The sequence below is a fragment of the Sus scrofa genome, chromosome 12 (assembly GCF_054392235.1).
Source record: "Sus scrofa isolate SSC_HxYL_T2T_F1_AM1 chromosome 12, Sscrofa_HxYL_maternal_Yorkshire_Landrace_v2.0, whole genome shotgun sequence".
NCBI lineage: Eukaryota > Metazoa > Chordata > Mammalia > Artiodactyla > Suidae > Sus > Sus scrofa.
In genome coordinates, this window is record NC_139394.1 from 927,824 (window position 1) to 953,500 (window position 25,677).

Below are 25,677 nucleotides of genomic sequence, written 5' to 3' on the forward strand. Positions count from 1 at the left end.
TTCTTTCTTTTTTTTTTTTTTTCTTTTTTTCCTTTTAAATCGCACCTGAGGCATGTGAGTGTCCTGGCCAGGGATCGAACCTGAGCTACAGCAATGGCAACACCAGATCCTTACCTGCTGAGCCACCAGGGAGTCCAAAGGAGAGTTATTCTTGGTCACGAAACAGCGTTGGTCCCATTTGGCCTGATTGTGTTAAGTGATCTTAACAAGTTTACGTGGCCACAGTGGCCCTCTCGAGTTTGTTTTACTGGAAGTTTCTGTAAGGATTTCAGATTGGGCTTTCGCAAGCGTCTTGTTTATTGTTTCGAATCTAAGAAGCCAAGAACTCACCATGTTTCACCTGCTGGGTGATTCTGAGCAAATGCCTTTTTTCTCAGGGTTTCCAAATCACCCCGAGGGCCCTGCACCTGCCAGGAGATGACCTTCGACCTCCCTGTGAGCCTGGTTCCTGGCAGTCTCCCTAGGAGGCTCCGTCGTCAACCACCATTCCCTACGAGCGACGGGCCCATGGGTCAGTGCGTGTCACTGTCAAATCTGGCCTCGCCTGCACGGCCCGGGCCTCCGTCACCTCCCGGGACAAAACGGGCAGAGGCTCTCTGAACCTGTGCCAAGAGCCGCATTGCCAGGCAAGCAGGCGTGTTCAGCAGGGCTTCTGAGTCCAGGAGGACCCGGGCAGGGAGAGCAGATACCACGCAGAAGTGTTTCGTTTCCGTTACAAAACCAGAGACCACTCATTTTTACAGCTAAGGAGGAAGGAGGGCAGGTGGCTTGTGTATCCAGGAAGCAGAACGGGAAAGTGGCCTCGGCGGGAGTCTCGGCAGCCTTGCGTCATCCGTCATCAGAGCCTTCATTCCTGGGTGTGAGTCCTCATTCCGCTCCGCCTAAACGGCCGGCGCTCCGGGCCAGGAGCCTGGAGCTCACGGCAGCCCCCGGGGTGGGGCACGGCCGCGCCCAGACTGCAGGCCTCTGCCCTTGGGAAGAGGAGCTCGCTGGCCCGACTCCGCAGCTCCCTCTCTTTCTCCTCTTTCTCTTTCTTTTCTTTTTAAATAAAGGAAAAGAAAATCTTTGTCAGGATCAACTGAAAATCGGTGCACAACCTACAAGTTGGGGATTCTGTTTTATTTTATTTTTTTAATTAGTTTATTATTTTTTTGTCTTTTTGCCATTTCTTGGGCCGCTCCCGTGGCGTGTGGAGGTTCCCAGGCCAGGGGTCAAATCAGAGCCGTAGCCGCCGGCCTCCACCAGAGCCACAGCCACGGGGGATCCGAGCCACGTCTGCGACCCACACCACAGCTCCTGGCAACGCCGGATCCTTCACCCACTGAGCGAGGCCAGGGATCGAACCCACAACCTCATGGTTCCTGGTCGGATTCGTTAACCACTGAGCTGCGCCGGGAACTCCGGGAATTCTGTTTTATTCGGGAACACGAGTGAGGACAGTAGCGCAGGAGGCAGCCTCCCTGTGGCTCCCGAGGACTGTTCCAAAGAGGTGACGGAGGAGACAGCACGTGCAGCAGATTTTGCTGAGAAGAAATTGTTGAACATCCAAAGATTATTGCTAATCCCCAGAATCTGCGTCTCCGGTTAAAGGTTTTAGTGCTTTTCTCCTCTGGGAAGGTGCCAGAACCTGGACCCTTTGAATTCATCCCTTTCATGTGCCTCCTCACTGCCTGGGGCTTCTCTCCATCCTGGGTCCCCTCAAGGTGCACGTGGAGGGACGGGCAGGGGCACAGGTGGCGGCTGGCTTCGTGGCAGGCAACATTCTTTGTTGATTGAAATGGCAAACTTTTTTTGGTCACACAGACGACAAAGACTTACCGTGGCTGTGGTTAACGTGCCAGTAACTTTCAGAAGTAACAGATCTGAAGGGAGCTCCCAGCAGGAAGAGGGCCACTGAGGGAGCTCCCGTCGTGGCGCAGCGGTTATTGAACCTGACTGGGATCCGTGAGGATGTGGCTTCGATCCCTGGCCTCGCTCAGTGGGTGAAGGATCCGGCGTTGCCGGGAGCTGTGGTGTGGGTCGCAGACGCGGCTCGGATCCCCCGTGGCTGTGGCTCTGGTGGAGGCCGGTGGCTACGGCTCCGATTAGACCCCTAGCCTGGGAACCTCCATCTGCCGCCAGTGCGGCCCTAAAAAGACAAAAACGTCCATGTGGTGCAGTGGGACCCTAAAAAAAAATAGTGCAACTGAGAAGTTACATCGGGTTGTCTCTGCATCATGCGAAGTAAAGGTATCCCCTCCCCCAACGTTCTAGATACAGTTAATCTAAGATGTTTATGCCTGTTTTCAAAGCAGACGGTGACTGTTACACCTGACCTATAAAAATGGGTGAAAATAGCCTTTAGAGGGGAAAGTCCCGTGAGATCTGACGCAAAATAACCCTGAAACATCACTCACCGTGAATGAGCCAGGAGCATCAAGTGGAGAGTCAGGCCTCGTGGAGCAGGTCCTGGCTGACGGCACCAGCTGCAGATGTGAAGCCACAGCTGCAGGCCCCTGGCCTCCCAGACGCCGGCTGCAGGTAAAGAAGTCAGACTGTGACCACGTGGGCACAGAACCGCAGCCGGGTTAGGACACGAAGCGCCGCGTGGTCTCCCTGCGGGCCTCCGGTGAGAGGACCTTTGCGAGCAGCCGGGGCCCCGGCCCATCGCTGGGAAGCTCCTCAGACGCGTGATTTGGACGACCCTTCACTGACAAGCACGGCGTAAAGTGGCTCAGCGGGGCGTCTTTTCCGATTGGGCGGCTCTCCTCGGGAAACGCCTCAAATAAACCTAATTATTTCTTTATTTGTATTTTTATCGATTTTCTTCCGAGTCTCCCACGGTCGGGCTGCGATGCCAGGATCTAGACACAGTTCCCAGTGGGACACAGCAGGATCTCATCGCAAACCCATTCCAAAGGCAAGAGTTTGCATCCGTTAACCCCAAGCTCCCGAGCCCTCCCACGCCCTTCCTCTCACCCCAGGGCAACCACAAGTCTGTTTTCCAAGTCCATGATTTTCTTTTCTGTGGAAAGGTTCATTTGTGCTGGATATAGATACCAGATATAAGTGATATCATGTGGTACTTGTCTTTCTCCTTCTGACTTACTTCACTCAGGATGAGAGTCTCTAGTTCCATCCAGGTCGCTGCAAATGGCATTGTTTCATTCTTTTTTCTGGCTGAGTAGTATTCCATTGTGTATATATACCACATCTTCCTAATCCAGTCGTCTGTCGGTGGACATTTGGGTTGTTTCCATGTCTCAGCTATTGTGAATAGTGCTGCAATGAACATACAGGTGCATGCGTCTTTTTCAAGGAAAGTGTTGTCCGGATAGATGCCCAGGAGTGGGATTTCAGGGTCATATGGTAGTTGTATGTGTAAATTTCTAAGGTACCTCCACACTGCTCTCCATAGCAGCTGAAACCTAATTATTTCTAGCATCCGCCTTCTTCTAAGAACTGATCTTCGGGCTTCTCTGGGGCCCGGGGAAATCTCAGATGATTTCAGGTGAGAAAGGCATCCGGAGCGTTTCATCTCATTTTACAGCTAGGTTCAGTTTGATGAGGAAAAATATAAAAAGCCACCAGGAGATCTGAACACTAAAATAGGGTCACGGCTGCCTGAGATAACAGTATCTACCTACTCAGGTGAGAGTGATAACGAATATTTCAAAATAAACACAGAGGGAGTTCCCCGGTGGCCTAGTGGTTAAGGATCTGGCATCGTCACTGCTGTGGCTCGGGTCACTGCCGTGAATCAGGTTCGATCCCTGGCCTGGGACCTTCCACAGGCGGCAAGTGCAGCCAAAAATAAATAAAATAAAAATAAACACAGAAACGAATGCCGTTGTAGAGAACTTTAGCTCTCATACGTAGGAAAGCTTTGTTGTTTTCAAGCCATGAAACATAATAAACTCAACATAAAGCAAAGAAAATTGTTTCCGTAAGACACGGAAGCTCTGCTGTTCGGGCATATTTCTTAGAAGGTGGAGACTACGTTTTCATATTTTAGGCGGAGGCAATAAATAGCAAACTGACAAGCCCATCAAAATGGAGCAAACTGCAGAGATGTTAACACTTTCCATAGCTTTTTAAAGGTGTCTTCAACTCAGGTAGGACACGTACGACGGCCTCCAGCAGGTGGACCGTTGGAAAGTGTACGATCGTTGTCATTTCACGCAGTCACATCTAGTTCCGGAACCTTTTCGTTGCCTCAGAAGAAACCCCGTCCCCACCAGTTACTCCCTGTGCCCCTCCCCTGGCAGCCCCGCGCTCTGCTCTCCGCCTCCACAACTTGCCTGTTCTGGGCATTTCACATCAGTGCAGTCGCGTGTCATGTGCCCTCTTACGTCTGGCTTCTTTCACCGAGCGGGGTGTGTGTGAGGTTCGGTCATGGTGCAGTGTCTGTGCTTCACCCCTTTTCATGGCTCCGTAATATTCCTTTGCGTGGCTGCACCCCCCTCAGTCCATTCATCAGTAACGGACATGTGGGTTTTTTCTGTCTTTTGGCTGTTGTGAATAATACGGCTATGGAAATTCACGTGCAAGGTTTTCTTTGGACTTGTTTCAGTTCTGGGTATATACCTCGAATCGGAAGGGCTGGAGTGATACAGTAATTCAAACTTGAACGCATTGGGGAGCCACCAAATTGTTCTCCACAGCACCCGCATTTTATTATTTATTCATTTATTTATTTATTTTTGCCTTTTAGGGCCGCAGCTGCAGCATATGGAGGTTCCCAGGCTAGCCGTCGAATCGGAGCTGTAGCTGCCGGCCTCCGCCACAGCCACCGCAACGCCAGATCCTTAACCCACTGAGCAAGGCCGGGGACGGAACCTGCTTCTTCATGGATACTAGTCAGGCTCTTAACCTGCTGAGTCACGACGGGAACTCCCAGCTGCATTTTACTTTCCCACCAGCAGCATAGGAGGCTCTGGTTTTTCTCAACATTTACTTTCTGCCTTTTTGGTCTTAGCCGTCCTGGGGGTGCGACGGACCATCTCAGCGCGTTTTGATTTTGCCTTTCTCAGATGACGAATGATGTTGGGCATCTGTCTTTTGATGGCTTGCTAGCCATTTGTGTATCTTCTAGATTGTATAGCCTTTAAACTTGGGTATTATAAACTAAGGAAAATAAATTCATTTCCAGATCTTGTCCTTCACATGCCCTTTTATCACCTGGAACAAAGGGATGCATTCCTTTAGGCCCCATCTCAGGACTGTGGCGTCGGAACTAAGCTCAGATGTTCATGAACTGCAGAGTGTCCGTCCCTGCTCTCGGTAAATGAAGGAATCTGTAAGCTTTTGAAAAATTCCTCTGAATCAATTTCTTTTCTTTTCATCTTTTTAGGGCTGCACCTGTGGCATATGGAGGCTCCCAGGCTAGGGTGCAAATCAGAGCTGTAGCGGCCAGCCTAAGCCACAGCCACAGCCATGCGGGATCCAAGCGGCATCTGCAACCTACACCACAGCTCACAGCAACGCCGGACCCTTAACCCACTGAGCGAGGCCAGGGATCGAACCCGTGTCCTCATGGATGTTAGTCGGGTTCGTTCACTGCTGAGCCACGACGGAAACTCCTGATTCAGTTTCCAATATGGTCAATATCAATAGTTTTAACTATTAGCCTAAAACAGTAAAACAGCCAGTTATTTTATAGGCAAAATGGGTTTATTCAGGAGCAGCAAAGAACTGCAATTTGGGACATACAATTATAATGGACTCCATGCAGGTCTGGGGAGACAAAGAAGAGGAAACTCGTAGACAAGAAGGGGCAGTTGGGAAGGGCTGTCACAGGTCCAGGAGTTCCCACTGTGGCCCAGTGGGTTAAGGCCCTGACATTGTCTCTGTGGGGATGCAGGTTCGAATCCTGGCCTTGCTCAGTGGGTTAAGGATCCAGCCTCGCTGCAGGCTGCAGTGTAGGTTGCAGATGAAGCTACGATTTGACCCTTGGCCCAGGAACTTCATATACCACAGGCGCAGAGGTAAAAAAAAAAATCAGAAAGTTCGTTGGAGGAAACTGAGACCTTAGAGTTTGGTGGCTTGTTTTGGCTGGGTTGTGACAGCGCATTGGCTGGGCTGTTGCTGGGCGAGGAGAAAAGCTTCCTCCCGCCGGGGGCAGTGCAGCAGCTTCATTTCCTGATGGAGGGGGGAGGTGGTCTCGTCCCTTGGGGTCTGTGTTGATGGGAGTAGGACTCGGGTGAGGGCTCCCCTTGTGCCCCCCAACTCCGATTTAGTGAGGCTGCCTTTATTGGTTTTCACCTAACTTCCACACAGACTCTGAGCCCTCAGTAACCTCTGTTTAACCAGGTTGATTTGTTATTCTGAGAAATACCGTTTCAATAGTAATTATGTTTTGTAGCATGTCATCTTGAAGATGAATCTCCAAGAGTCTTAGGTAACAGAACACAAATTGACTTGATGGGCATATTCACTTGATGCCTAGATCATTCCCGAGTGAGGCCGAATGCCGAAGCATTGATTGATTACAAGAGCAGTCCTCAAGTTTACACCCTTAAATTTTGCTTCCTCCATCTGGGTGCTGTTGAGAGGGTGTGTCTCGGGGTCTGTGAACGTGTGTGTTCATTACAGCCACTTGGAGAAGCCGCAGTAAGTTTCTGCGTGTTCACAAATTCTGCTGAAATGCCAGTCTGTGTCACATACCTCACGACTGTCCACCCCGAGTCTCTGTGAGAGAAGGGCCAGGGGCTCTGTTCAGCATGCAAGAAGCCCAAGGGTTGTGCACACAGACGACAAACCCGCTCCCTCATCTCATTCGCAGGGAAGCCGGCTGGTCTCCCTGTCGCCGAGGCACCGGGCGGCGTGGGTGAGGCACCTCAGGCACCCCTGGGACAGCTGCAGCCCCGTCTCACAACTCAGGTAGGTAACACTCCTTGATCTAAGAAATGTTTTTTTTTTTTTTTTTTTTTTTTGTCTTTTGTCTTTTGTCTTTGTTGTTGTTGTTGTTGTTATTGTTGCTATTTCTTGGGCCGCTCCCGCGGCATATGGAGGTTCCCAGGCTAGGGGTTGAATCGGAGCTGTAGCCACCGGCCTACGCCAGAGCCACAGCAACGCGGGATCCGAGCCGCGTCTGCGACCTACACCACAGCTCACGGCAACGCCGGATCGTTAACCCACTGAGCAAGGGCAGGGACGGAACCCGCAACCTCATGGTTCCTAGTCGGATTCGTTAACCACTGCGCCACCACGGGAACTCCTCCTGCCGGTTTTAAAAATTAAAACTATATCATGGAGATGCGTTTTCACATAGCTTCTGTCCGCCGGCCCAGACAGCCAGGCGGGGGCCGTCCTCGGGGGTCACAGCCTGTGTGTGCCAGATGCCCTCTGCTCTCGGCGGGGGTGGCGGTGTTCCTGCCTCTCTTTTCTGTGCTTCGCGAGATTTTCACTCTGACTAGTTAGTGCCTTGGAGCTGTGCGTGTGCACGTGTCTGTCCTCTTCCAACGCCTGATGCTCAGTTTCTTTAAAGGATGTGGGAGCGTTCTAAAGTCTACAGTCTAATCCTTATGGGTGTTCTACACCTAGACTCCCAGTGTATCTCTGTCTTTGCAGTTTATTTAAAGAAATAAAGAGGCAGAAAATATAAGAAAAAAATAAATAGGCAGGTGAGAGACGAGGGCCCCCGGGCCGCGAGGTGCCGTGCGTTTGCTCTGCTCTCAGCAGCAGCGACAGTCCGTCCCGGGTGCGGGTGGGGCCGGCTGGCGAGGAGGAGCGAGCCCGGGCGGGGGCGGCCACCGGGCAGGGCAGGGGCCGCAGGTCCGAAGCGACGGAGGCGGCGGGCGGGGTAGAGGCCCCGCCGCGGGGCGCACGTGGCGGCGCGAGGGCGGGGCTTAGCCTGCGGCGGCCGCGCTCCGTCGCCATGACGACAGCCAGTCCGCGCCGGCGCTTGCGGGCGAGCGGGTGGGGGCAGAGGGCGGGGTCAGGCCCGCGACCGCGCGAGGTCGGCCTGGGGCCTGGGCAGAGACGCGTGGGGGCTGCGCCCCGGAACCGGGGCGGCGGCCTCTGGGGAGAGGGAAACAGGCCGGAAGGAAGGAAGGCCGAGCGGCCCCGGGCGCGGGGTGGGGGGGCAGCGCCCGGCCGACTCGCCCCACGGGCGCGCGTGGGCGCACGGACGCGCCTGCGCCCAGGGGCCTCCGCCTCCCGCTGCGGGCGGCGGTGGAAAGCTGGTAGCTTTGAGGTCGTCTGCACGGGTTGCCTCAACTTCTAGATGGATGTTTTCAGAAAAAAATCGCTCCCAAGTCATCCGTGAAGGTTATGGTAGAACATATGTTGTTATCTAGAGCCCCACTTCTTTCTAGTACGTGAGATACTTTATTAAACTCGATCGATGTCCTTCAAGCTGTAAAACTGTCTTGTGTTCTTTGTACCCAGTGAGGTAACTCATCTTAAAATTCGAGAAAAGAAGACTGGGATCCCCGTTTGGTTCCTCTTTATTCCCGGTAATAGGTGATGGTGCATGGGAAGCGACAGAACATGCAGAAAAGAACCATAGATCAGTAAGAAAAAGAACAGACAGGAGTTCTTGGGGCGCAGCAGGTTAAGAACCCAGCATGGGAGTTCCCGGGGTGGTGCAGCTGAAACGAATCTGACTAGGATCCATGAGGATGCGGGTTCGATCCCTGGCCTCATTCAGTGGGTTAAGGATCCGGCATTGCCATGAGCTGTGGTGTTGGTCGCAGACGCAGCTCGGATCCTGCGTTGCTGTGGCCGAGGTGTAGGCCAGCAGTAGTAGCTCGGATTAGACCCCTAGCCTAGGAACCTCCATATGCCGCAGGAGCAGGCCTAAAAAAAAGCAAAAAAAAAAAGAACCCAGCACAGTGTCTGTGAGGACGTGGGTTGCATCCCTGGCCTCCTCAGTGGGTTAAGGACCTAGTGCTGCCTCGAGGTGTGGCATAGGTCACAACTGTGCTCAGATCTGGTGTGGCTCTGGCGTAGGCCGGCAGCTGCAGCTCTGATTTGACCCCTTGCTTGGGAACTTCCATATGTTGCAAGCGTGGCAGAAGGAATGAAAGGAAGGAAGGAAGTGAGGGAGGAAAAAGAAAAGGGACAGATAACTGGTAGGAAAGTAAGCAAAGGATAGGCAGAAGCCACCGAGGAAGAATCTCCATGAGTCAGTCAACAAACTTAAGAAGGTGCTTGTTATCAGTACCACCCAGGCACTGGGAGTCAAAACCAAAAGACACGCATGTGTTACTACTTGGCCGAAAATTCAAAACTTAAATCAGCTTGAGCAGGAAAGGCAGCCCCGCAGCAGGTGACCCACTCTCTGCTCAGTCCAGGGCTTCCATGCTCCTTGCTGACCCACCCGACTGCCTTTCCACAGGGGCTTCCCCTGCGGGAGGATGTGCTGAGGGTCCAGGCTGCAGGGGCCCCAGGGGCTCAGTTGCTCAGTTAGGCACCAAAGACCTGCCCCAAAAGCGAGGTGCAGGCCCCCTGGGCACTGCAGGAGAGCTGAGGGGCGTTCAGGTGCCTGGCCTCCGGGAGGGCTGGAGAGGTACTGAGATCATCAGCCACCAGCCGTCCTGGTCCCTGCTCTGGACTTGTCCAGAGCCCAGTGAGTCCCGAACACCAGAAATTTGGGGAACATGGTTCTTCCTCCTCTTGAGGGAAGACTTAGTAACGCAGCCCATCGACGACCTGCTGACTTTCTTTTACCTAAATTTCCACGACAGGACTCGAAGAATGCCAAGAAAGAAGGTGTGTCCGAATGCTCCGGGAAGAGCCAAGCCCGCTTGGCACAGACCGTCCACAGAAGGGATGCTCGGCCAGGCTGCGCGCCGGGACCAGGACTGGTAGGCTCGGAAGCACCTGCAGCCAGAGCTGCGGCTGCGCCCTGAGTGACCTCGCCCCCCGGGGGCAAGGGAGTGCCTTGGACTGGGTCCTGGGAAGACTGGGACCCCAACTGGGACCCCGGAGCCCACGACCCTCGGGGCCTTCTCGCAGCTGTAGGGACAGGGCCTTGGGCTTGGCCCTGGTCCCCAGTCCCACCCCTTCCGTCTGGGTCGCCTCTCGTGTTTCAATGTCCACGTTCTCTGTCTCACCCCAGGAGGAGAGAGGGCAGCTCCCAGGGTTACTCCTCTTTCCTCACAGTCACAGAGGCAGCGCGGCATCTCCACGGTGACTTGCAGACCAGCCCCTCGGAGGGAGAACCGCTCTCCGCGGCCGCGCCTGGCTCAGGAATTCCAGGAGGCGAGCGGCCGCCACAGCCAGGGCTCCTCATCACTGGCCAGCAGTTCCCTCCAGGACACATGGAGGCTGCTGGACCTGGGGTCCAGCCCTTCTGGCCTCACCTCCCAGGACGACTCCCCTGCAGGTAGGTGATGAGCTTGCCAGGACCCTCGATCTGGATGCTGGCTGCCTGCAGGCCGCCGCGTGGTGCTTTAGGAATCTCCATCCCGCAGTCCTGTCCTCTGAGTTACGCCTGAGTGGCCCTTGGAGACGGAGCATGCCTCCCAGCCCAGGGTCCGGCTGACATCCCTGTGTCTACACGGCGGTGCCCTCGGGTCCCTGGGACCCTCCATGGCTCCATGGGGCGGTGGGGGGGGCACCGCACGGTCCGTCTGTCACTCTGGGAGGGACAGGCTTCTGTGTCCTCTCAGGCTCCCGAGGCCCAGGGCAGCCTGGCAGGGTAGGAAACTCGCTCAACCCTTGCCACTGCGAAGGGGCACCTTTGTGGGAACTGCGTGAGATCAGATGTAGCAAGATGTGGACAGAAGGGAACCGGGGTAGGGAGCAAACCTGGAGCCCCTCCCGGTCAGCTCACCGCTTCCCGGGGTCAGTCTCCATGGATGGGCGTTTGGGGTGAGTTCCATCTTTGGCCATTGCAAATTAATGCCAAAAGGCGTAAATGGGGAGTTGCCATCGTGGCTCAGTGGTTAGCAAATCTGACTAGGAACCATGGGGTTGCGGGTTCGATACCTAGCCTCCCTCAGTGGGTTGCCTTGAGCTGTGGTGTGGGTCGCAGACATGGCTCCGATCTGGTGTCGCTGTGGCTCTGGCGCAGGCCGGCGGCTACAGCTCCGATTCGACCCCTAGCCTGGGAACCTCCATATGCCGCGGGAGCGGCCCTAGAAAGCCAAGGAAAAAAAAGGCGTAAATGTAAATTCCCAAAGTAGGGATGGCTCTGTCCACAGGGCCGTGCTTCTCTAGTTTGGAAAGATGTCGGTTGGGCTCCATCAGAGGGAACCAATTGATGCCCACCCAGCAAAGGCTGGGCAGCTTCTTCCTCCAGACCCTCTCTCTGCAGCAGTGTCATCAAGGCGCAGCTCTGCCAGGCCGACAGGTGTCGTTTTAAGTGGTGTCTCTCCTGGGGGACGGTGTGCATCTTTTCACACTGGAGCTGCCTCCTTTTCCTTGTCTTCAGTTCTCTGCCCCTTTGTACATTGGGTTTAGAATAATTTTCTTATTGATTTGTCAGAGCTTGTTATATAAATTGGAAAGTAGACCTTTTCTGAGACATGAACTGCAAATATTTTTCCATGGTTTTCCATTTGTTTTTTGACTTTGCCCATGGGGGGTTTTGTCAGACACACGTTATATCGACTTATTTATTTCTGGCCGCATCCATGGCATGCGGAAGTTCACAGGCCAGGGATTGAACTTGTGCCAGCAGTGCCAGTGCCAGGTCCTTAACCCACTGAGCCACCAGGGAACTCCTCAAATGGGTTTTCGCTGTTTCCAGAGTCATGTGATTTGGGGGGGGGCTGTCTTTTAGTTAGTGATTTCTGCTGTTTTTACATCTTGGTTGGAGAATAAGACATGCTTCTTCTGACAGGACTGTACTCCTACAGCTGCGACCACTGATGGTCCATCCGTCTCCCTGGGGCTCTGCAGCCCAGATGCGCTCTCTGGGCGTCTGAGAAAGCCTGGCGCCCTGGGCTTTTTCTGTGCTTCCATCGGCGTGGCCCCGCTGGCATGAACTGCTCCTCTGTCAGCGCCCTCCTCTGGCGGTCTTTGTGTCCTGTGCTTGGCAGCTCGTAGGCACTGTCTCCAGTCTCGTTGGGTAGATCACCTCTTTCGTCGCCTTCTGCCTGTTTTTAAGTTACCCGCTCCGTTTTCACTCTTCCTCAACTACTTAGACCTATTTTCATTTCACCTGTACCGTTCTTAAGACTTAGCAACTTCCGTATTGCCTGTATTTTCCTTGGGTTCAGTTCGAGCGGTAGCAGTTGGCTGCAGGCAGCTATCTTTTGGACAACAGTCACTTGACTGCGTCCTATAATTTGTCCGTATTTGCTTTCAAAATCTCATAGGAGCCTCTTAAGATCCGTTTTTCTCTTCCCAACATAATTTTAAAAGAGAATTTTTATATGAGAAACTCTCTGAGGCCTGTATGTGAGAGAGTGTTTTTCTTTCTGCTTCACATTTAAATACGCTTCAGTTGAGTATCAGTCTCCAGGCTTTCGTTTCTCATAATGTGACAGACCGAGGGCCTGGATTGAGACTTGCACTGAAACCTGCTGAATAAAAAGTGAAAGCATGGGGTTCCCATCGTGGCGCAGTGGAACCGAATCCAACTAGGAACCATGAGGTTGCAGGTTCGATCCCTGGCCTCATTCAGTGGGTTAAGGATCCGGCGTTGCCATGAGCTGCGGAGTAGGATGCAGACGAGGCTCGGATCCGGCATTGCTGTGGCTGTGGTGTAGGCCGGCAGCTGCAGCTCTGATTCAACCCCTAGTTTGGGACCCTCTATATGCAGCAGATGTGGCCCTAAAAAGAAGAAAAGAAAATAGTGGAAACATGCTTAGGAGGCGTCAAAAGTCAGGAAGGTGATGAGTTCAGGCGACAGCAGCACAGCCCAGGGTGTCCCCACCGCTGGACTCAAAGGGCTACGCCCTCCCTGTGCTGGAAGGACCGAGGGCCTGGCTCTGGTGGCAGCGGGAAGGTTGTTACTTGTTTAGTTCCAGCTGAAACCCTGGTTGGCCTGTAACTTTAACTTAGAGTGACTCTGAGCTGGTGGCGTCTCCGAGAGCTAGCAACAGCATGCATGCGAGGCACCAGGGATGAGGCCAGGGTACAGGAAACTGTGCCCACATGTTTAAATGAGTAAAATGCCAGCAAGAAAACACAGTCAAGGAAGAAGGAAACAGAAAAGCCAAGCAGCCTTAAGAAAGAACCAGAGAGCTCTAAGAGGTGAAGGAAAGTGGGGGTTCCCGTTGTGGTGCAGTGGTTAACAAACCTGACTAGTATCCAAGAGGATGTGGGTTCGATCCCTGGCCTCACTCAGTGGGTTAAGGATCCAGCATTGCCATGAGCTGTGGTGTGGGTCGCAGATGCGGCTCGGATCCTGCATTGCTGTGGCTGTGGTGTAGGCCAGCAGCAAAGGCTCTGATTGGACCCCTAGCCTGGGAACCTCCATGTGCCATAGGTATGGCCCTAAAAGACAACAAAAAAAAAAAAAAAAAGAAGAAGAAGAAGAAGGAAAATGGAATTATTGAAGTTAAGAACTCAGTAGAATTCACTGGAGTGACGCTACCTAATACCCGCTACCCAGAGAGACACAGCAAAGAAAGAGGGGAGCAGGTGCGGAGCCTGGAGAAGAGCGTGCGAGGTCCTGGGCCGCACTGCCCGGAGCTCCGGGGGCCGGCAGGGAACTCTGGCCGCACACCCAGTCTCAGCCCAGGAGGCCTAGCGAACCCCAGGCCCCGTGATTAAGAAGCAACCACGCCTGCATCTGCCCTGACACCACCCAGGAGCCCCGGGGTAAAGGGGGACTTTGAAAGCTGTCCGAGCAGGCCGGCTACCCTCAGAGGGCACGGCCTGATGGCTGGCCTGAAGGGTGACATCTCACTGGCCACTGCCGGGGGGTCTGGGACGGGAGACAGAACTGGATGAGCAGAGGCTGTCCGCCTCGAATCCCACTGATGAGGGCAAAACAAAGACGGCAAAGGCCAAGCACCTCTGCCTCCCCGGCCGCCTTGGAGCAGTTGCCGCATCCGGTTCAGCAACTTTCCTTTAGGGCCCCATGTGACACGTTGGGCTTTTGCAGCTCGTTGCTGCCTGCGGCTTGAAAGCCGCCCCAGGCCAGGTGGAAACTGCGTGTGTGCTGGGCGGCCCTAAAGCCTGATTGACCACAGCAGGTGCGAGCAGTGCGGTGCGCCTGGAGCTGAGCACACGTGTGTCCTGTGTGCTGATGCGGCGGCGGCGCTCTCGGGAGCGGGGCGTGGTCAGCTGGCCCCGGGCGGCCAAGTGCCCGTCGTCTGCGTGAGGCCGGAGCGAGAGCGGCACCGTGGCCTCCTGGCACCTCAGGGAGCGCTGGAGCTGTCACCCAGCCTTCTGGCTGGAGCGCCCGGAGGGCCGGGCCGGCGGCAGCCACAGCTCAAGGACGACCCTGCAGGAAGGTGCGGAGGCGCAGCCTGTCTGTCCGCAGGTGGGAGAGTGCGAGACAGGGATGCTTGGCGGGGGTGGGGGTGGGGGTGCAGGCTCCGGGGGGAGCGAGGGGAAGACCCGGGGGACTCGTCCCTCTCGCGCGGCAGGCGGCCAGGGCCAGGGCACGTGTCGGTCTTCCCTCTGGGGCTGCAGCATCTGCACGGCCTCCCAGCGCAGCCCCGAGAGAACAGCGCCTGGGTCGGGCGAGAGGAGCCCACTCGGGCTGCAGGAGGAAACAGGGCAGGGCCGGCGCCACTGCGCGCAGCCGGAGCAGCCCAGAGGCGGGACGGGCCGGCCGAGGGGAGGAGGCACTGCACGTTCGTTTAAATGCTTTGGGTACAAGTTGTGGCACAGCCTGATGAAAGAGACAGAACGCTTCCCAACCTCTGTCTGTTGACACCCATAGAAAATTACCTGTGGTCATTGAATGGGCGAGAGAGGGCCAAGGTGGTAGCCTTCCTGATAGGCAGCCTGCACACACAGCGGCGGGACACCCTGACTGAGACCGTGCACGTCCAGGCCGGAAGTGAGTGGGCCTCGGGCTGGCTCCACTGGGACGCTTCCTTCCCCAGGGTTCCACGAGGGCTGCCGCAGCTCTGTGCATCACGGCAGAAGGCCTCCCTCTCCCCCCCTGCTTTGCCCTCTTTTTATCGGAAAAGGAAGGTTTTCCCGGAGCTCCCAACAGGCCCCCCTCTTCCATCTCACCTGGGTCATGCAGCCTCCCTTGATGGGTCTCAGGGAGACGGTTGCAGACCCTGAGAACCCACTGCCTGGAACCAAACAGGGTTAGGCTTCCAGGGCAGAAGAGCCGGGAGGGGCTGTGGGTGGGCCGCCGCCGGGTCTGCCCCCAGGACGGTAGGCAGCTCTTGGCGGTGAGCGGCGGGAGCGGTGCACTGCTGCCTCGGCTTTGAGAGAGACTTGGTTGGAAAGAAGGTTGGAATCGATGCCGTTTCGCCGTCTTAGGTACCCCCGTCTCCTCTCCTTGCGTCTTGAACACTGAGCCGGTCTCACCGAGCAACCGTGGGGTGTCTCCACTTTGTGTAAAGTACTTTTGAAAACCTGGCCGGCGCCCTCAGCGGTGGCCACAGCTCTGAGGCCGTGAGCGTGCTGGCCCTCCTGACGGGGAGGCCCGCGGGGGCCCCGGCCGGTCGGCCGCTCCGGAAGCTCGGTGCTGAAACTGGAAGGCCCTGTGCGCCGCCTGCTTTACATTTTCAGCGCGTGGCGGGGGACAGGCAGGCCCACCCTCCCGCGCAGAGTTGAAAGTGGGACCCACGCCGTTGAACCACGTGTGCGGTCGGCGCGGGCGTTAAGAACGGGGCCGCGGGCGGGGTATTTCCAGCGCAGGGGGAAGGCCCAGCCCCTCGGGCTTGGGGGTGGAGCCAGGGCCGCGCCCCGCCCCCTCCCACGCCGCACATGCGCACTGCTGGCCCTTTGTGAGCCTGACCGCGTGCTGCTGCAAGCGGGTCTCAAGGCCGAGCCGCAGCCTGACCCCCCCCCCCCCCCGGCCTGGACACTGGCCTGGGGTCTGGATCACCCCGCGGCACCGCAGACCCCAGGGCCACTGTAGCCCGTCCCTCACTGTCCTGGATCCGAGGAGTGCGCCCAGCCTCCTCTGACCCTAATCCTCGCTGCATCTGGACAGACCCTTGGCCAGACCTGCCCCCGCCCCCACGTTTCCTGGTAGCAGTGGCTCCGGGACTCTTCCCCACCCCCTCCTGCCCGCACCTGCGGAGCCCTGTGCATATGCGGGCACCCCCGGCCCTCCTCTCCCCAGCACCTGCTGCTTCCCTGAAGCGGGCAAAGCCCGCCCTGGCCACCTCCTCCCAGGGCTCAGCCCCGACCCGGCTGCCCGCCCTTCTCCCCAGCACTAGCCTCCACACCACGGGTTGTTTGTGTCACCTATCTTGGTTCTGTTCTGTCGATGGGAGAATGCGGGCGGGGCGGGGTGGGGGGTCTGCAACTGCATCTTCCTTGACCCTTGACCCCTGGCCAGCACAGGCAGGTACACAATAGGCAGTCAGTCAGATCGTGCAAGCAGATAACCAAGAAGCATGGGCGCCCAGCAGGGCCGTGTCTGCAGCTCAGGGACCAGAGCCTGGGGCGGGTGGGCGGCAGGTAGGTTCCATCACCTGGGCCCCAAGCTCAGCCCCGGGGCACCTCAGTGCCTCAGAGTCAGGCCGCAATTATACCGAATTGGAACTGTTTACAACTGGCTAGAAGGTCATAGCCTTCAAATCTCAGATTTCTTCTTTCTGACCTCATAAATAACCCAATTGAAAAGGTATTTTGAAGCACCGTGGCAGGGGCCAGTCATGTGTAAATAACCCATCCAGAACGACCAGCCGCGCTCTCAGAGCAGAAGCGCTCAGCCAGGGCAGCCGCAGAGAGCAGGGTGCTGGCTCTGCCGGCCAGGCAGCCCTGGGAGAGCTGAGCCAGGCCTGGCCCGTGGAGACATTTGGCGGTGGACCAGGGGCTCGTTGGGACATCAGCCTGCCTAGTGTCTACACTGCAGGCGCAGGTGGCCTGGCTGGGCAGCACTGGAGCAGAGGGGCCCAGGCCTGGTCCAGCCTGAGTGACACCTCCTTGTGGCTGGGAAACCAGCACAGCGCCTGGGGTTTTAGGTGACAGTCTGTGCCCACCTCTCCCGCAGACGCCAGGCTCACACTATAGAAGCAGAGATCTCGGGGGGCCCTGCCCTGCTTCCTGGACCCCTGTCTGTGGCATCTCCCCTGCCTGTGGGCACGGAGCCGATGGATCTTTTCAGTAGTTTAATGACCTGCTGTGGGTACCTTTCACTCGGCTCACGACACCTGGGTGCTTCAGCGACCCTGCCGGTGTGTGTGGGTGCTTGTGGGCGCGCGCAGTCAGGCGAGTGCCTCGGAGAGACACCACTGGGCAGAGGTGAGCAAACCGCGCTCCAGGACGGGTTACCTAATCACCCTTGGAGGGTTGGCACAGGTCATGTTCATGGCCCCGGGCGTGAGGCATCTTCCCTCACTCCAGTTCTGGTGTGTCTCATCAAACTTTTTCTTTTTTTGGCCAATCTGATGGGTGAATGGTGGTTTTAAGCTGCAGATTTTAGGAGTTCCCGTTGTGGCTCAGTGGTTAACGAATCCAACTAGGAACCATGAGGTTGCGGGTTCGATCCCTGGCCTTTCTCAGTGGGTTAAGGTTCTGGCATTGCCGTGAGCTGTAGGTTGCAGACGCGGTTCTGATCCCGCGTTGCTGTGGCTCTGGTGTAGACCAGCAGCTACAGCTCTGATTCGACCCCTAGCCTGGGAACCTCCATATGCCACGAGAGCGGCCCAAGAAAATGGCAAAAAGACAAAAAAAAAAAAAAAGCTGCAGATTTTAAATGATGGGTGAGACCAGCCGGTTGACGTCTGCTTGGTGTTCAGCTTTGCGGCCTTTGCAAGGCGACCATGAGGGGCAGCAGCAGAAGGAAATGAACCTTGGCTCCGGTCTTGAAATCAAGGCAAAGGATAGAAAAGTACTCTGGGAAGGGCCAGCTGTGGGCGGTGGGGCTGAGGGCCAGTTTTCACACACAGATGCAGAGGAGAGTCCAGGGAGCTCCCATCGTGACTCAGCAGGTTAAGAACATGGCTGGGATCCATGAGGTTGCAGGTTCGATCCCTGGCCTTGCTCAGTGGGATAAGGTTCTGGCATTGCCGTGAGCTGTGGTGTAGGCTGCAGATGTGGCTCGGATCCTGCATTGCTGTGGCTGTGGTGCAGCTGTAGTTCCAATTTGACCTCTAGCCTGGGAACCTCCATGCGTTAAGGGGATGGCCCTAAAAAGCAAAGGAAAAAAAGAGAGGGAGGTCCAGCTAGAAGCCTGTATTTTCTGAGGGCCTGCTGGTGCCACGGCCACTGCCCAAGGTCCCAAGTCCCAAGCCCCGCTCCCCCTCTGGAGTTGCAGGTGGCCCGCAGGGGCCAGGGTTGTCCCTGAGGCCAGGCAGATGATGGGCAGAGGCTCCTGAGGAACGTGAGCGCCTGCCTTCCAGAGGAAGGGCCTCCTGGCCCTGCCCCAGGGCGGACAGGCCTGCCCATCTCAGGTCCCCAGCAGGTGGGCACCCTGCTTCCTCCTGGGGGGAAGAGGCCCCCCAGGATGAGGGAATGAAAGAGGTCCAGGGTTCATGTTGCGGGAGGGTGTCTAAGTTTTTGTTCTTTTAGAAATTACATTGGTTTTCTGCAGAATTACATTCTGCCTTTAACACGGGTTGCCTGAGGCGCTAAGATGCGACCTGCACGGGCCTGTTAACTGGCTGCTGATCCAAAGTTATCTTTAGCCTCTGTGTGGCGGGAATGCTTCTGGACCCATCTCCCCGGGGAGATGCCTGAATCAGAGCGCGGGCTATACGGAGGCTCCAGGAAGCAAACAGGCAGCCCCTGCCCCTCCCGCCCTCCCTCAGCCTGAGTTTGCTGCTGGTGCCCTGTGCCACCGCCGCTGCCGATAGCTGTCCCTCTGCCCACCTCAGTGTGTCCTCTTCCAGCTGCTCCAGGAGCCCCGGGATGGCATTCAGACAAAGAGGCCAGGCCCAGAGAGGCTAGGCTGCTTCCCAAGGTCACACAGTCCCCTGTTCGTGGATTCCCTGAGCCCACCTGAGAAGGGTCCCGGATGCCAGTGGCTCAGGCAGCAGGTGACTGAGTGCAGGTGGGCAGGGCTGTGCTGACTACCGGGCAGTGCTTGGCCTGGTCAGGGGGTGGGGGGCCTGGGCAGCTGCCTTGTCCAGCAGAGGCAGTTGATGCCAGCACCTCACAGCTGCCCTCCATGGCAGCGTGGGGCCAGCAAAGCGAGGTCGTCCTGGGTTTTGAGAGATGCCGGAAATCTTGTTTTCTATACAGAATGTTTCCGTGTTTCGTTTTTTGTGGGGTTTTGTGGGGGGTTTTTTTGTCTTCTTTCAGGGCCGCACCTGCGGCATATGGAGGTTCCCAGGCTGGGGATCTAATTAGAGCTATAGCTGCTGGTTTATGCCACAGCCACGCCAGATCTGAGCCACGTCCGTGACTACACCACAGTTCACGGCAATGCCAGATCCTCAACCCACTGAGCAAGGCCAGGGATCGAACCCTCAACCTCATGGTTCCTAGTCGGATTCGTTTCCGCTGTGCCACAGTGGGACCTCCCCATTTTTGAATATTGGCAACTAATTACAAAATCAAAGGACAGGCCAAATTACTGCCCAGCTTGAGAGCTTGCACCCCGGGAGCCAGACCCATCCCTGCCAGGTGGCACGTGGTCTCTGTGGCCCTTCAGCTTGGGCTGGGGAGGGGGGCGGCCTCCAGCAGGGCACCTTCCCAGACCAGGAAGAAGCGCGAGCCGGGAAATCCAGAGTCTGTCTCCCACTGGGAGGGTCGCAGTGATGGCACCGCAGAGCAGACGCTCCCGTCCCCATTCTCGTTCTCGTGGTTAGTGGACCGGCCTGCAGGGGTCACCAGCCTCCGAGGGGGCCCAGGACACCCCCTCATCCTGGCATTTTGTGTTCCTGAGTGGAGAAGCAGAGTTTGGGGCCTTCCTCGCAAGTCAGGTCGTGACTCAGCCGTGGCTCTGCCAGCCCAGCTGTGCTCCGAGGACACAAAAACACACTCTGAACACAGGACCTTGGAGTCACCTTGTCTGTGTGCCCTCAGTCTGGCCTCCCCACAGATGCTTCGTGCTTCTCACGAAACCCGGGCTCTGAGCACAGGAGAGCAGGGCCACGTGCCCAGAGCCACGGCCGAGGGACAGGCAGAGGGAGCAGCCGCTTGTGGTCGGACTAGAGGGAAGCAAAAAGAGGGTGTGTGATCCGGGTACAGACGGCCTCAGAGAGCCGTGTGTGATTCCAGGGACAGACTCACCAGGAACGTTACTTTGCTTCTTCCCAGCTGTGGTCCCCACACCTGTGTGCAAAGCAGGCGCCCTTGGGCCTGGGACCCCGTTCTAGAAGGTGGACTTGGGCTTCTGGTGCGTCACAGTGAGGCGGGCAGGCCCCGGGGGAGCCTGGCGGGGTGGGGGTCCAAGCTCCCCCCCCCCCACGCGGGAGGATATTCCAAGAGCCAGACCTCAGAAGGGCAGGGCTCCGGGGCCTCGGGCCGTAGGCGGCAGTGGGACGTGCCCGTGGGCACCATGATCGGCACTGTCCCAGGGGCTCTGCTGGTGCCAGCCTCACCCACAGGACGGGGCCAGGCGGGGGAGCAGGCTGCGCAGCCACGGAAGAGGCCTGCTCCGCCCTGGGCAAGCCCTTGCAGCTGAGAACCCGCGTCCTGGTCAGAGGGGGTCACCGCGGGTCTGTGTGAGCTGAGCAGCCCCCCGCAGCCTGCCTGCCTGACTTGCTGAGACTCGCCAAAGCCTCAAGTGTCCCTGAGACCTTGGGACACCTTCCAAGATGTCTCTCCCCTCAGAGACCCTCCGAAGGAAAGGTTTCGAGAAGCAGACGGCGAGCTAGGCCTTGGTGAGCTCTTTCTTCGAAGTTGTCACGATGCAACGCCGTGTGCGGCTGGCACTTGGAAAACACTTGTGTTGAAATAACTTTTAAAACAAAGTAAATACTTGAAGAAAGAGCCAGATGGGCTTATAGGTTAGTGATGTTTATTCTGGGGCCACAGCGTGACCAGCACTCGCTCCCGCTTCTGGCCGGGCTGAGGACTGGGCAGCCGCACCCTCCATAAACAGAGTGTGTGAAACAGCCGCTTCAGGCATCAGATGAGGGCCCAGGACGGTGGTCCTTGAATGAGGGAAGACAGAGGCGGCGCCACTGGGATCCCCTGCTTCCCGCCCCAGGGTTTCTGGCTGCAGGCACAGCGACAGGAACGCCAAGCAGAACGCAGCGCCCTCCGGGGGGCGGGGGGAGAAGCAGGAGTTGAGCGTGGGGAGGCAGAGGGTTGGGATGGCAGGAAAGGGTCCAGAGCCGGCCGGGGGTGCGGAGGAAGCGCCCAGAGCCTGTGCAGGGATTGTCTTGCGTCTTTACTGGGTACCAGCCCGTAGATGGACAGAGTCAAACTCCGTGAACCCGGGCGAAGGAAGGACCGACAGCCTGTAAGCTGCCCCACCTCCAGGGCTCTCATGGGGGGCAGTGTTCAGGCTCCAGCCTTCCCTCTGCAGCCCCAGAGAAGCCACATCTTGCGCCCAGAGCCAGCGGCCTCCGGACTTACCCTAAAAGCTGAAGAAGAGTCTTTGACATGGCCAAATAGGGAACCTAACCGCCTACAAAACAAAGCCCAGTGCTCTGAAAAAAGACAAGAAAATTCAACGAGGTGGTTAAAATGTCCAACAGCCAGTGAAAAATTACAGGATGGCTTCACTGGCGAAGTTTATAAAATACTTAAGAAAAAAATAGTATTAATCCCACCCAAACTCATTTTTTAAAAACTAAAGGGTGGAAGAAGATAATTGGTCTTGCGAGGCCAGCACTGTCCTGATGGCGAGATGCGGGGAGACACAGACGTTATAGGAAGCGGGAACTGTGGGCGCTGTGCTCAATGAGCAGAGGCCGGGAAATGCTGAGTAAGGCACTAGAGCACCACAGTCAGCAGCTCGCGATAAAGGTGGTACATCCGGACCTGCTACACCGACGCAGGTTGGCACCACGTTAGACTATCGGTATGCTGTATTTACAGATTCAAAGCAGGAAACCAGGAGTTCCCGTCGTGGCTCTGTGGTTAACGAATCCGACGAGCATCCATGAGGTTGCAGGTTTGATCCCTGGCCTCGCTCCGTGGGTTAAGGACCCGGCGCTGCCGTGAGCTGTGGTGTGGGTCGCAGACGCGGCTCGGATCCCGCATTGCTGTGGCTGTGGCGTAGGCCGGCGGCTACAGCTCTGATTCGACCCCTAGCCTGGGAACCTCCACTCCATATTCCTTGGGTGCGGCCCTAGAAAAGGCTAAAAATAAAAAGAGGGAAACCACATGATTGTCTCAATAAATACAGAAGAATATTTAACCAAATGGAACACCCACTCGTGATTTCTTTAAAACCCTCAGCAATTTAGGAGCAGAAAGGAACTTGTTTGCCCCATAAAGGGCATTTAGGCAACGCCTACAGCTAATGTTTCACTCGATGGCGAAAGGCTGATGTCCATTCCACGCTGTGCTGGTGGAGCTGTGGCCACGTAATGAAACAGATTTTGCACAAGAAGTCCCACCGTGTGGCGTTCCCGTCATGGGCTCAGTGGTTAACAAATCCGACCAGGAACCGTGAGGTTGGGGGTTCGATCCCTGGCCTTGCTCAGTGGGTTAAGGATCCGGTGTTGCCTTCAGCTGTGGTGTAGGTTGCAGACACGACTCGGATCCCACGTTGCTGTGGCTCTGGCTGTAGGCCGGCAGCTGCAGCTCCGATTAGACCCCTAGCCTGGGAACCTCCATATGCCGCGGGAGCAGCCCTAGAAAAGGCAAAAAGACAAAAAAAGAAGAAGACGTCCCACCGTCTTTATTCACATAGTACTCATCTAGTACGTAAAACATTTATATTTTTATTTACATAAAAATCGTAAATAGCATACCCCCAAAAAAACCTTAGTAGAACTAAAAAGTGATTTTAGCAAAGGCCCATGATCCAAGATCAATATACCAAATCAATTGTATTTCTGTATCTGTTAGAAATTGCAATAAAAATACCATTAACGATAGCATCCAAAACCATGAAATACTTGGGGATACACTAAGCAAAATCCTGTGTGCTTAAAAAAAAGACCATTGCAGAGAAAGTTAAGACCCGGGTAACGGAGAGATGGGACCCATTCCCGGTCTCCATGTTCAGAGGTCATTTCTTACAAAATTTATAGATTTAACACAATCCAAATCAAAATGCCAGCAGGCTCTTACAATTGAAATTGAAAATTAAAATTTACGTGGAAACAAATAAGGCCCATTTTAAAAAACAGCCAAGATACTCGAGCAGACGTTTTACAGAAGACGAGGCCCACGTGGCCAGCAAGCTCTGAAAGACCCTGTCCGCGTCACCGGGGACGCGGATATAAGCCACGGCCAGAGGACACGGCACGGTCACTCCGACGACGGGAAACCTCCAAACCCGGACACTGACCCGAGCCTGGTGCGGTTGGAACCCACCCGAGGGAGCACGGATGACCGCGCCTGGAAGGCAGCGTGGCCGCTGCTTAAAAAGTGAACCACACCCCACACGGCCCCGCCGCTCCGGCCCGCGTGGCTGGGAGAGCGCGAGGGAGAAGGGTCCCCGCAGCCAAAGGCCTGAACTCGGGCGGGAGCAGATGAACGGAAGGCGTCCCGTGCTGAGTAGTGTCGCCGTCCCACACGCGCAGGGCCCGATGGCCGTGACCGCAGAAGCAGCGCGCTGCCCTCCGGAAGGACCAGACAGTGAAATTCTGCGGACGACCATCATGCCATAAAGTCATAACGACGGAGAGCAGAGGGTGGGTGCCGGGGGTGGGGGGCGCTGGGGGGACGGAAGCCTCCAGGCCCGCGGTTGTGTGGACTCTCTGCCGCCCCCCAGCATGTGCTGCACACTCAGAATGGGTGCGTCTCACTGGATGGGAATGACCGAGCGGTGGCAGCTCCGTTTTCAGGTGCAGCAGGACTACCTGAGCTCAGGGCCACCGGGCAGCCGCGGGCAGCCGCGGGGACACGCCGTGGACCAGGCGGCCGTCCTGCTCCCCACGTCTGTCTCTCTCCTGGCCCTGCCCCCCCTCCCAGTCCCTGTCTCCAGTCCAGGAGATCGGAGTCTGTCACAGGCAGCGCCACGAGGACCATGGTGGGAAGGACAGGGTGTCCCCTCGCCTGTTGGCCGCTGTGGGTCCCTGCAGAGTTGCTCTAATTCCCATCAGCTCACTTGGCTGCTCCTAATTATCCTCCGCCGAGGCGCTAGGACTCCTGGGGGTGTCCTCACTGCCGGGGCCCAGGGCCTCCGGGAGGCCTTGGGGTGGAGGAGCGGCTGGCCTCCCCTCCCACTTGGCCAGAGCTGCCCTGGGCTGCAGACCTGCACTCAGGACGCGTGTGAAGACGCAGTTCCTCGGCTGGAAAACCCATTAGGAACCCGTGGGTAAAACAAACACACGCCTGTTTGCTGGAGTCGCACGGTGATTTGCACCCCGGGGACCATGGCACATCTCTCACTCGTTGTGGAAAGCGGTGGTGGCCTGGACCCCGCCTGCCTGGGCGGGGAAGGCCACCAGCGGCTAGTGGCAGAAGCGGCCACGGAAACCAGCCGCCACCCCTGTCCTCCAGCCGCAGACAGTGACGGCAAGGCGTCCGGCCCGTCCCAGCGAGACTCCCTCTACCAGCCAGGCGGCAGGCGGGTTTGGCGTTTTCTCGCTGCTTCTAAGATGTTGTCCTCTTGGCTGGGGGGCTCCGGGGCCCAGGCTGCCCTGTCCCCACGAACGTCCACGCTTCACTAGCGGCTGTTCCTTGGGGCCTTGTCCCTGAGAGCGGCCTGTGGCCCTGTCGTCCCCGTGGTGACTTTCCTCCCTCAGGGCTGACGCGTACCCGCCAGAGGTGGTGGGGACCCTGGAACCATCTCAGCCGGGGGGTCCCCTTGTCTCGTCCCCTGACTCGAGAGGACTGGGGCTCGTTTTCCACAACGAAAAAGGATTGCAGAGGGTGTTTAAAATCACACCTCTACCGAGCTAAGAACCTTCCTCCACTGTCTCGCTGTCCGTCAGAAGCGGGGGTCACACGTCAGGCGTGGTCTTCCGCATTCAGACACGCCTTTCCTTCCCCTTTGTGGTGAGACCTGGGCTCCTCTTAAGGTGAAGACCATATGTTTTTAAGACTCATCTGATGTGTACAGATCAGATCACCGTTTGTGTGCAGGTTGTAGAGCCACACGCACAAGCCGACCACGGCCGGCATTAGCCGCCTCTTGCGCGGCCCTCCCCTGGGGTGGGAATAGCTTCGCTCATCAGCGAGCTGGGCCGCTGTCACACACGCTCTCTCTGCTGATCTGAGTAAGTGAGCACCGCAGACATCGACTGTCCCTGGAAAACCCGGTTTCCGTGAAGCTCCAGGAGGCTCTCCTCCAGCCGTCTGAGCCGGTCCGTCGCCGTCGCAGCTCCCGAGAAGGGACTGGACGCTTGTGCGGCGGGCTGAGGAGCTCAGCGTGTGCCCCACGCGACGGCCTGGATGGCTCCTCGGTCACCCGAGTTACCCCTGCTGGGTTCGTTTCCTCTCCGTTTTTTGGGTCAGTCTTGACAGAGGTTAATCTTGCGCTGTGCTGTTTGTTTGCCTGGGTTCTTACTTCGCTGGAGTTTGCCCTTGTCGCTCCGACTTCCTTTTCCTTGTTGCCGAGTGTGTTCTGTGTCTTTCTCTCTGCCTCCTCACGCTGGAGGCTGGCCCACCTCCTGGTAGTTTGAACCGTCCGTGTTT

The 25,677-nt window shown here is 56.7% G+C and overlaps 1 protein-coding gene and 1 long non-coding RNA gene across 42 annotated transcripts in view; one reads left to right on the plus strand and one right to left on the minus strand.

Annotated features, from left to right (window-relative positions):
- The window catches only part of CCDC57 (coiled-coil domain containing 57), a 97,551-nt gene that overhangs the window by 64,309 nt on the left and 7,565 nt on the right, over positions 1-25,677 (plus strand). For 18 of the 41 annotated variants that reach the window (XR_014820533.1, XR_014820531.1, XR_014820520.1 and 15 more), the window contains 3 exons: positions 6,764-6,861; positions 9,672-9,791; positions 10,090-10,312. Coding sequence is in view for 18 of the 41 variants with exons in the window: in XM_084983286.1 (XP_084839412.1) it covers positions 6,764-6,861; positions 9,672-9,791; positions 10,090-10,312 (441 nt within the window). In the remaining 23 variants the exon portion in view is untranslated. Of the gene's footprint in view, positions 1-377; positions 1,072-5,131; positions 5,263-5,842; positions 5,967-6,763; positions 6,862-9,671; positions 9,792-10,089; positions 10,313-10,598; positions 10,801-11,245; positions 11,449-21,960; positions 22,288-25,677 lie in introns of those variants that run through there. The other 23 variants (XR_014820519.1, XR_014820514.1, XR_014820536.1 and 20 more) reach the window with 12 other exon arrangements.
- LOC146397963 (uncharacterized) lies at positions 8,412-15,736 on the minus strand. The gene is made up of 2 exons (XR_014820596.1): positions 15,073-15,736; positions 8,412-12,455 (listed from the first exon to the last, which is right to left on the minus strand). It is a non-coding gene; the product is annotated as an uncharacterized LOC146397963 (long non-coding RNA).